The sequence below is a fragment of the Triticum dicoccoides genome, chromosome 1B, assembly GCF_002162155.2.
Source record: "Triticum dicoccoides isolate Atlit2015 ecotype Zavitan chromosome 1B, WEW_v2.0, whole genome shotgun sequence".
In the NCBI taxonomy this organism is placed as follows: Eukaryota; Viridiplantae; Streptophyta; class Magnoliopsida; order Poales; family Poaceae; genus Triticum; species Triticum dicoccoides.
The window spans coordinates 142,101,093-142,111,314 of NC_041381.1; the positions used below are offsets into that span (position 1 = coordinate 142,101,093).

The 10,222-nt window shown below is 47.1% G+C and overlaps 1 protein-coding gene across 1 annotated transcript; it reads left to right on the plus strand.

Moving 5' to 3' along the window:
- The first annotated feature begins 8,933 nt into the window (after nucleotides 1-8,933).
- On the plus strand, nucleotides 8,934-10,222 carry LOC119350241. Its single transcript, XM_037618169.1, has one exon. The coding sequence runs from the start codon at nucleotides 8,934-8,936 to the stop codon at nucleotides 9,897-9,899; it is 966 nt and encodes a 321-aa protein (XP_037474066.1). The 3' UTR covers nucleotides 9,900-10,222.

The following is a 10,222-nucleotide window of genomic DNA, read 5'->3' on the forward strand; positions in this document are numbered from 1 at the left end:
GAAGTTAGACGTCCTCTACTTTGTTGTTGCAAATTTTACGTGGCTGCTACGGGCTTAGCAAGAACCGTTCTTACCTACGCATCAAAACCACAACGATAGTTTGTCAAGTTGGTGCTATTTTAACCTTCGCAAGGACCGGGCGTAGCCACACTCGGTTCAACTAAAGTGAGAGAGACAGACACCCGCCGGTCACCTTTAAGCAACGAGTGCTCGTAGCGGTGAAACCAGTCTCGCGTAAGCGTACGCGTAATGTCGGTCTGGGCCGCTTCATCTCACAATGCCGCCGAACCAAAGTATGACATGTTGGTAAGCAGTATGACTTATATCGCCCACAACTCAGTTGTGTTCTACTCGTGCATATAACATCAACGCATAAAACCAGGCTCGGATGCCACTGTTGGGGAACTTAGTAATTTCAAAAAAAATTCCTACGTACACGCAAGATCATGATGATGGCATAGCAACGAGAGGGGAGAGTGTTGTCCATGTAACCTCGTAGACCGTAAGCGGAAGCGTTATAACAACGCGGTTGATGTAGTCGTGTGTCTTTACGACCCGACCGATCCAAGTACCGAACGTACGGCACCTCCGAGTTCAGCACACGTTCAGCTCGATGACGATCCCCGGGCTCCGATCCAGCAAAGCTTCGGGGATGAGTTCCGTCAGCACGACGGCGTGGTGACGATGATGATGCTCTACCGGCGCAGGGCTTCGCCTAAACTCCGCGACGATATGACCGAGGTGGAATATGGTGGAGAGGGGCACCGCACACGGCTAAGGAACGATCCGTAGATCAACTTGTGTGTTATGGGGTGCCCCCCTGCCCCCGTATATAAAGGAGCAAGGGGGAGGGGGCGGCCGGCCAAGGGAGGGCGCGCCAGGGAGGAGTCCTACTCCCACCGGGAGTAGGACTCCCTCCTTTCCTAGTCCAACTAGGAGACCTTCCATGTAGTAGGAGTAGGAGAGAAGGAAAGGGAAGAGAGAAGGGAAGGAAGGAGGGGGTGCGGCCCCTCCCCCTAGTCCAATTCGGACTAGGCCTTGGGGGGGGGCGCGGCCTGCCCTAGGCAGCCCCTCTCTCTTTCCCGTATGGCCCAATAAGGCCCAATACTTCTCCCGGCGAATTCCCGTAACTCTCCTGTACTCCGAAAAATACCCGAATCACTCGGAACCTTTCCGAACTCCGAATATAGTCGTCCAATATATTGATATTTACGTCTCGACCATTTCGAGACTCCTCGTCATGTCCCCGATCTTATCCGGGACTCCGAACTCCTTCGGTACATCAAAACTCATAAACTCATAATATAACTGTCATCGTAACGTTAAGCATGCGGACCCGACGGGTTCGAGAACTATGTGGACATGACCTAGAACTATTCTCGGTCAATAACCAATAGCGGAACCTGGATGCCCATATTGGTTCCTACATATTCTACGAAGATCTTTATCGGTCAAAGCGCATAACAACATACGTTGTTCCCTTTGTTATCGGTATGTTACTTGCCCGAGATTTGATCGTCGGTATCCAATACCTAGTTCAATCTCGTTACTGGCAAGTCTCTTTACTCGTTCCGTAATGCATCATTCCGTAACCAACTCATTTAGTCACATTGCTTGCAAGGCTTATAAAGATGTGCATTACCGAGAGGGCCCAGAGATACCTCTCCGACAATCGGAGTGACAAAACCTAATCTCGAAATACGCCAACTCAACATGTACCTTCGGAGACACCTGTAGTACTCCTTTATAATCACCCAGTTATGTTGTGACGTTTGGTAGTACCCAAAGTGTTCCTCCGGTAAACGGGAGTTGCATAATTCTCATAGTTACAGGAACATGTATAAGTCATGAAGAAAGCAATAGCAACATACTAAATGATCAAGTGCTAGGCTAACGGAATGGGTCATGTCAATCACATCATTCTCCTAATGATATGATCCCATTAATCAAATGACAACTCTTTTGTCCATGGCTAGGAAACATAACCATCTTTGATAAACGAGCTAGTCAAGTAGAGGCATACTAGTGACCCTATGTTTGTCTATGTATTCACACATGTATTATGTTTCCGGTTAATACAATTCTAGCATGAATAATAAACATTTATCATGAAATAAGGAAATAAATAATAACTTTATTATTGCCTCTAGGGCATATTTCCTTCAGTTTCCACTATGTTCTGAGATTGATGTTGTTATGACTTTACTATGCTTAATGCTTGTCATTAGGGCCCGAGTGCCATGATTTCAAATCTAAACCTATTATGTTTTCATGAATATATGTGTGTTCTTGATCCTATCTTGCAAGTCTATAGTCACCTATTATGTGTTATGATCCGACAACCCCGAAGTGACAATAATCGGGATACTTCTCGGTGATGACCGTAGTTTGATGAGTTCATGTATTCACTATGTGTTAATGCTTTGGTCCGGTTCTCTATTAAAAGGAGGCCTTAATATTCCTTAGTTTCCACTAGGACCCCGCTGCCACGGGAGGGTAGGAGAAAAGATGTCATGCAAGTTCTTTTCCATAAGCACGTATGACTATTTACGGAATACATGCCTACATTACATTGATGAATTGGAGCTAGTTCTATATCACCCTATGTTATAAATATTGCATGAAGAATCGCATCCGGCATAATTATCCATCATTGATCCATTACCTACGAGCTTTTCACGTATTGTTCTTCGCTTATTTACTTTTCCGTTCTACTGTTACAACTACTATAAAAACTCAAAAACATTTATCTTTTCTGTTGCTACTGTTACCATTACTGTCATACCACTCTTGCTACTAAATACTTTGCTACAGATACTAAGTTATCCAGGTGTGGTTGAATTGACAACTCAACTGCTAATGCTCAAGAATATTCTTTGGCTCCCCTTGTGTCGAATCAATAAATTTGGGTTGTACTTCACCGTCGAAAGCTATTGCGATCCCCTACACTTGTGGGTTATCAGGCACCGACTTGCTTGGTACTCTATTGAGAATGTGAATGGCGGTTTTAAGCGCCTCCATCCATAATCCCAATGCCAAGTTGGAATAACTCATCATATTGCGCACCATATCCATAAGTGTACGGTTGCGCCTTTCAGCTACTCCATTTTGCTGAGGCTCGCCCGGCATTGAATACTGGGCTACTATGCCAGTTTCCTGCAAGAACTTTGCAAAAGGTTCAGGGACTTGGCCATATGGAGTGTGCCAACCGTAGTACTCTCCCCCACGGTCGGATCTGACTATCTTTATTCTTTTATCATGTTGATTTTCAACTTCAGCTTTGAATATTTTAAATTTATCCAACGCTTTAGATCTTTCTTTGATTGGATAAATATATCCATAGCGAGAGTAATCATCTGTGAATGTTATGAACGAGTCATATCCATCCACACTTTTCACCGGAAATGGTCCACAAATGTCAGTGTGGATGATTTCTAGTGTGCCTGTGCTATGGATTGCACCTTTTTTGATTTGTTTTACGTACTTTCCTTTAACGCAATCTATGCATTGTTCTAAGTCTGAAAATTCTAACGGAGGAAGAATTTCACTTTTCACTAATCTTTCTATTCTCCCCTTCGAAATATGGCCCAAGCGACGGTGCCATAATTTCAATGAGTCGAATGTTCTTTTTCTTTTCTTTTGCTCTTTATTCGACGCGGAAACATTTTCTTTCACATTGCAAATGGAATAAACTTTTTCATGAAGTGATAACAAATAAAGCTCATCATGTAGTAAAGCATCACCCACATAAGCATTATTATACCAAATGTCACACTTGCCATGTCCAAAATAACATTCATAATTATCTTTGTCCAAACAAGAAACACTAACTAAGTTTCTATGACATGATGGAACAAATAAAACATCTCTAAGTAGAAGATTGAATCCGTCAGCTAACTCCAAGGAGATGTCACCGACAGCTTCAACTTCTGCTTCAACTCCGTTTGCCACTTCAATGTGTCTTTCGCTTCTTAGCGTAGTTCGCGCCGAATGGAATCCCTATAAAGAATTTGCAACATGAACAGTTGCTCCTGAATCAATCCACCAAGTGGATTTTGAAAACAGTGTATACACGGATTCATTTACAAATGAAACTATATTGTTACCTCTTTTTGCCATGACTGACTTCAGCCAAGTAGCATAGTCTTTCTTGTAATGCCCTTTCTGCTTGCAGTGGAGATAAGTGTCTTTGTCCACTGAGAAAGACTATTGCTGATGCTGATGCTGATAGGGGGCTTTTACATGCTTTGAAGGAGAACTTTTGTTGTTTTGACTGTAGTTCTTTTTCTTGTAATCCTTCACATAGTTGAGTGAACCACCATGTGCGGCTTTGAGTCTGTCCTCTTCTTGGACACACATTGCTATTGTCTTTTCAATGTCCCATGTTCCAGGGGTCATATTATAGTTTACAACAAAAGTTTCAAACTCCTTTGGCAGTGAAGCCATGACCAGGTGGACCAGGAGCTTTGGTTTGATCTCTAGATCCTCATCCATGGGCTTTAGCTTTGCTGCCATATTGCTCATCCTTAGGATGTGCTCTCTTATTCTATGACTACCACCCGTGTAGCACCGTGTCACCAGTTGCTCTAATTCTATGACTACCACACTTGGGTGGCATATATCTTTGAAGAGCCAGTGAACTGGCTCTTTATCTTTGTAAGCAACTCCCCTGCGGAAGTGCACTCTGCAACGGAGCCCACAATGGTTCTCTCGATTGTATTCTTTATAAAAGCCATGCACTTTTTGTTTGCATTGACCCACTTTTGGTTATCTATGAGGTAGGACTGCTCCAAAGGAGCATAGTCCCCCTTCTTTTTAGCCCATGCAACATCATCATCAGTAGCCTCTCTTACTGGCTCTGTGGGTCTGACCGGCCGTGGTTTCTCCACAACCCAGTCAAGATCAGCACAAACAAATGCCAGTTCAACTTTCTTCCTCCACTCAGTGTGGTTGTCACCTCTGAGTGTCGGGACTTCTTTTAGGCAACCCATCAAGTGAAAGCCTCCTGAAATCACAATTTAAGTGACATCAGTATAACAATCATATGCAATAATCTAACGTTGGTCAAATTAAACATACAATTGTCTATGCAAATAAATCTATATTACCATTGGGCAAAATATTAGAAATAAATGCACCTTTAAATTTCAATAATGAAACATGATCATGTTATTAAAAACGTTGGTCATAAAAAATAACATAATCATATCATTTCAATAATTACTTTAACATGCTCTTAAAAACATAATTCTATCTAAACTTTTATTTTCTTTTAAAGAGCACTAATAATTATTTACACAGCGGAAAAACGTGAATAAAAAATTCACAAACTTTTTACTTTTTACAGAAACTTTTATTTGACTAAATAAAAATTCATGAACTTTATTATTTCTTTATAAAATTCATGAACTTTTCTGTTTCTGAAAATTTTCAATTTTCATTTTCAGAAACTTTTCCTGTTTACTATTCTATTGTCTGAACAAATTTTCATTGGAGTGTTTTGAACAGATAACCGTACTGTAATTTGCCAAAAGAACTGGACAAAATTCGTCAAACTCTGCTCTCTAAAGAATAACAGAGAAAACATTCAAAACGGTGCGCGGCTACGGCCTAAGGCCCAGCGCGTGGCTGCACCCGCGACGGAAGGAGTCGGCCCAGCGCGAAGTTGCGCCCACTGCGGCTGGCCCGACGCGCGGCTAGGGCCTCGGCCGAGCGCGTGGCTGCGGCCTCGCCCAGCGCGCTGCTGTGGGCTCGCCATGCTTTCGGCCTAGCGGCCCAGCTGGCCTGCTCCCTCCTCTACTTTTGGCCTAGCAAGCCCGACGGGGAGTAGGGTTTCACCGTGATCGTCGATCTAAATCCGACGGCCACCCTTGCTTTTCGCCTGATAAAAAACGATCGATGCGGTTGGGGGCGAGGGGAACCCTAGTCATTTCCTCCCCCCGTGCGCCGCTCGCCTCGCTCTCAGCCGCTCGCTCCTTTCTCGCCCACTCGCTCGGTGACGGCTCCACGAGCCACGCCGGCGCGGCGAGCCAGGGCGGAGCGGCGAGCCCGGGCGGCACCCCGACGAGCCAGCCCCTTCCCCTTCCCCTCCCCTCTCCGTTTCCAAGAGAGACACAGAGGATCCCCATTTTTCCTCCAGTGAGAGAAAGAGGAAGAGGAGCGCGGCAACTCTGCACCGTGGCCATCCTCCTCGCCGGTCGCGCGTCCTCCCTCTGCGGTGAGCGCGCTGTCGTCGAGGGATTTGGCCGCGGTGGTTACCCCCACCTTTTTTTCTCTTCCGGCGAGGCAGCGCCCTTTTCCGGCGACCGCGTGGCCGTCCGGTGCTCTTTGCCCCTCTCGGGGTGGTTCTTCTTCTCGAATCCTCGGCATGCCGATGCGATTCAGGACGAGAGGAACGGCGCGGCCGGAGTGGCGGCGCACTTTGCCGGCGAGGCCCAAGGCCCTCTGCCGGTGAACTTTCCTTTACCCTCTGATTAGGGTTCTTGGGGAGGGGATCTCTTTTTCTTTTCTGTTTTTGTTTCTCTGTACCGAAATCAACTAGCCTGATCTGGCTGATACCATTGATAGATCCTTCGGATCGGAGTAGGCTAGATCATCCGGTGAACCTACCTTCTCCAGGTGATGACGAGCTCGATCCAGCACCGGCCATGGAGATGGCGGAGTGTGGGCGAGGTGGTGGCGGCGGAGCTTCCCGCCGGCCTAGCGCAAAACCCTAGATCGGATTGGTGTGTTGGTGGTGTTGTGGTGCACGGTCAACCTCATGATGTGTGCCCCGGCACCCCGCCTCTTTATATTGCGCTGGCGACAGGGGCCCGCCAACCATGGTTTGGTTGGGCGCCCCGATCAGGGCGCGAGTCAGGGGCCCGTTCGAGCCGTTGGGCTCGATCGGGAGGAGATCAACCTAACAAAAGAGTCTCCTGATTGTTTCAGCAGGCTGTATTAATCTTTATATTTTCTGGTCCATTCCAATGCGATTTAGAGATAAGGATGTTGTTTTGGCGGGATTAAGAGATCTGATTGGGCGGGATTATTTCCCTCCATTGTTTTATTCAGTTTTGGTGACCAGCAAGTATTACGGGTCTTTTTTTTGGTAAAGCAAGTATTACGGGTCGATGTGTATTAGGAAGGATATTTTTATTGCTTTTTCTGCGACTAAAAACGGCCCCACGAGGGGAGGCAGGGATGGGCGACACGTATCAGGGGCGCACGCCCAGGGCGCAGGTAAGCCCCGTCCGGAGATGGTGGCTCCACGAACATCACAGGAGATCCTCGAGATCAATTTCAAGCGTCAGACCAGGAGGGGATCTCGCATGGAGAACTCCGTCGAACGACATACGCGTAGCCTGGGTAAACCTTTTTTAGCGAACCCTAGATCAATGCCTGGTTGTGCGCTAATCAGGGCCCAAGAGGGGGGCCCTTTGACGTCGGGGGCCCGGTGCGGCCGCCCCGTTCGCCCCCCCTCAGGGCCAGGCCTGTCGACAATGCCCAGATGCATCTAACCATGTTATAATCAAGGAGAGAGTGGCGCCAATTGTCATCCACACCGCCAATAGCACATCCATGTGTTGTAGACATGTGTCGGTGGTGAAGTACATCTGCGGGCACCTCCTTGGATGACGCATGACGGTGACCGGAATAACCCTGAGGCGTATCGTTGTTTCAGAGGATGTCAGTTCAGTAGTGTGGCAGGCAGCGAATCATCGTTATGCGGGGGTGAGGGGGTTGTCAGGAGGAGGATGATATTTTTTTTCTTTTTTTTCTCTTTTCTGTTTGCATGAGGCAAGGGACCTGGGTTTTCTTGTGCATATGGGAATGTGGCGGCAGATGGTTTTTCATAAGGGGGATCAAGGGTTTTATAGTAAATATACAGTTGGAAACACTTTCTAGTATTAGTTATATGTAGCCTTAATTATGTGTCTTACTAATTAATTGCATTAATGTTGGATTTCATAATTGACTTGGTGCGAAAAATCCCTACTTAAATAGACTAAATTAATTACACATGTAATTTATTGTCTGGCTAATTAATTGCATTAATGTCTTGATTTCCAAATTGATTCAGTGCTTGGTTTCCAAATTGTTTTACATTATTGATTGGGTGAAACTTTTTATAATTAACGTGATCATCTCGTTCAAGCCTCAATAATACTTTCCCAAATTAATGTGATACTCACGTCGAAAGAATGATACTCTTTGTAATTAACGTGATCCTTCCATTCAACACTCGATTATACTTTTTATAATTAGCATGAGCATTTTGCTTAAAAAATAATACTCTCCATAATTAAAGTGATCTTACTGTCAAACGCTCGATTTAATACTTTTTATAATTAACATGATCCTTTCGTCGAAATAATCATACTCTTCATAATTAATGTGATCCTTCCGTCCAAAAAATGACACTCTTCATAATTACTATGATCTTCCTGTCCCATGAAACAGACCTATTAACTGTCTGGCTAATTAGTACATACTCCCTCAGTATCAAAATTCTTATGTTAGATTAGTCTAGATATTGATGTCAATCAATACTCCATCCGTATTTAGACAAATCTAAAACAAGAATTTTGGGATGGATGGAGTATAATTAACTGCTCTAAATAATTAATTGCATGCAACTATGGGCAGGGGAATTAGGCAGCAGATATCCGAGACAATCTTTAGGTACTAATGGTTGCCTGCGAAACCAAACTAAACGAGATACTCCTTCCGTCCGAAAATACTTGTCATCAAATGAGAGTACAAATCTACCGTCACGACCGCAGACTCAACAAAGAGAGCGGTCAGCGAGTTGCGAGTACCACTACTCCTACTCCATTCCCACCTTGCTTGCTCTGTCTCTCAGTCTACGCTTGTGCTGGTCTCTTCTCTCCACGAGTCGAGTTCTTTCTCCACGACCACCACCAGGCACCGACCACCACTGTGCAAGATCAATGGAGTGGGAACCGGAGCAACAGGATCTCGGAGGCCTCGGGCTCGCGGGCATCTGTCGCGAGATCTACCGGGCGGTCTTCCGCTCCATCCTCCCGTACGCGGCGGCCGGCGTGGAAGCCGCGCTTCTCTCTGCGCTTTTGCTCGCGCACGTCGCCGCCTTGCGCGGCCTCAGCTCCCTCCTCGAGGCCGACGACGGTTTCCACCTCGTCGGTTTCCTCGCCGGGTTACTCTTCGAGGTCGTCTCGATAATCGTCCTCGACTTCTTCTCGCTCGTCTGCACCGCCGTCTACGTCTTCCTCATCGCCTCCCTCTACTGTACCCAGGGCGACTTCCGCGCTTCTCGGAGACTCCAGCGGCACCTCCCCCGTGTCCCCCTCACGCGGCTCATCCCTACCTTCTTATTCGCACTCGCTCTTGCCTATATCATATTGGTCTTCTCCGTCGTCGCCTTGCTCCTGCTCCATTACGAGGTCGGCCTACCGCTGCAGCTGATGGGCGCAGCCGCTTGCCTCGCCGGAGCGGCCTACGTCGCCCCGGTTTTCCGCCTTGCCTGCGTCGCGTCGGTGCTCGAGGACGCCGTCCTCTTGGCCGCTGTGCGCAAGAGCCGCGCGCTCCTCGCCGGCAAGTTCTGGCCCGCGGCGGCCGTCTTCCTCACGCTCGACGGCTGCTTCGTCGCCCTGCAGCTGGCCTTCGCGCGGCTGGTGCTGGGCGACGCGCTGGGCCTCGGCCTCGGGATCCAGGTAGCCGCGGGAGTGGCGACGTTCGTGGCTCTGTGGGTGGTGCTGCTGCTGACGCTGGCGGCGCAACCGGTGATCTACATGGTGTGCAAGAACCACCACCACGAGGTGGTCGACAAGGTCCACCTCGACTATATCGGAGAGTATGAGCGGCTCGCCGTCGACGGCGACAACAGCGTGGAGCTGCAGCCGGTGACGACGGAGCAAATCCCTGAAACTAGTGCCTAGCTAGCCGCGTCCTGCATGTCGACGAACTACTCCAAGAAGCTTTCTCTTCTACTACTCCCTCCGTCCCATAATATAAGAAGGTTTCTCAAGCTAGTACCTAGCTAGGTCCAAAAAGATTTGAGACAATTCGTCTGATGATTCAATCTATGATGTGTATTATGTCTGATCCACTACTCCCTCCATCCCATAATATAACAACGTTTCTCAAGCTAGTACCTAGCTAGGTCCAAGAAGATTTGAGACAATTCGTATGATGATTCAGTCGTATGATGTATATTATGTCTGATCCGCTTGTCAGTGTATAAAGACATGCATGCCTGGTA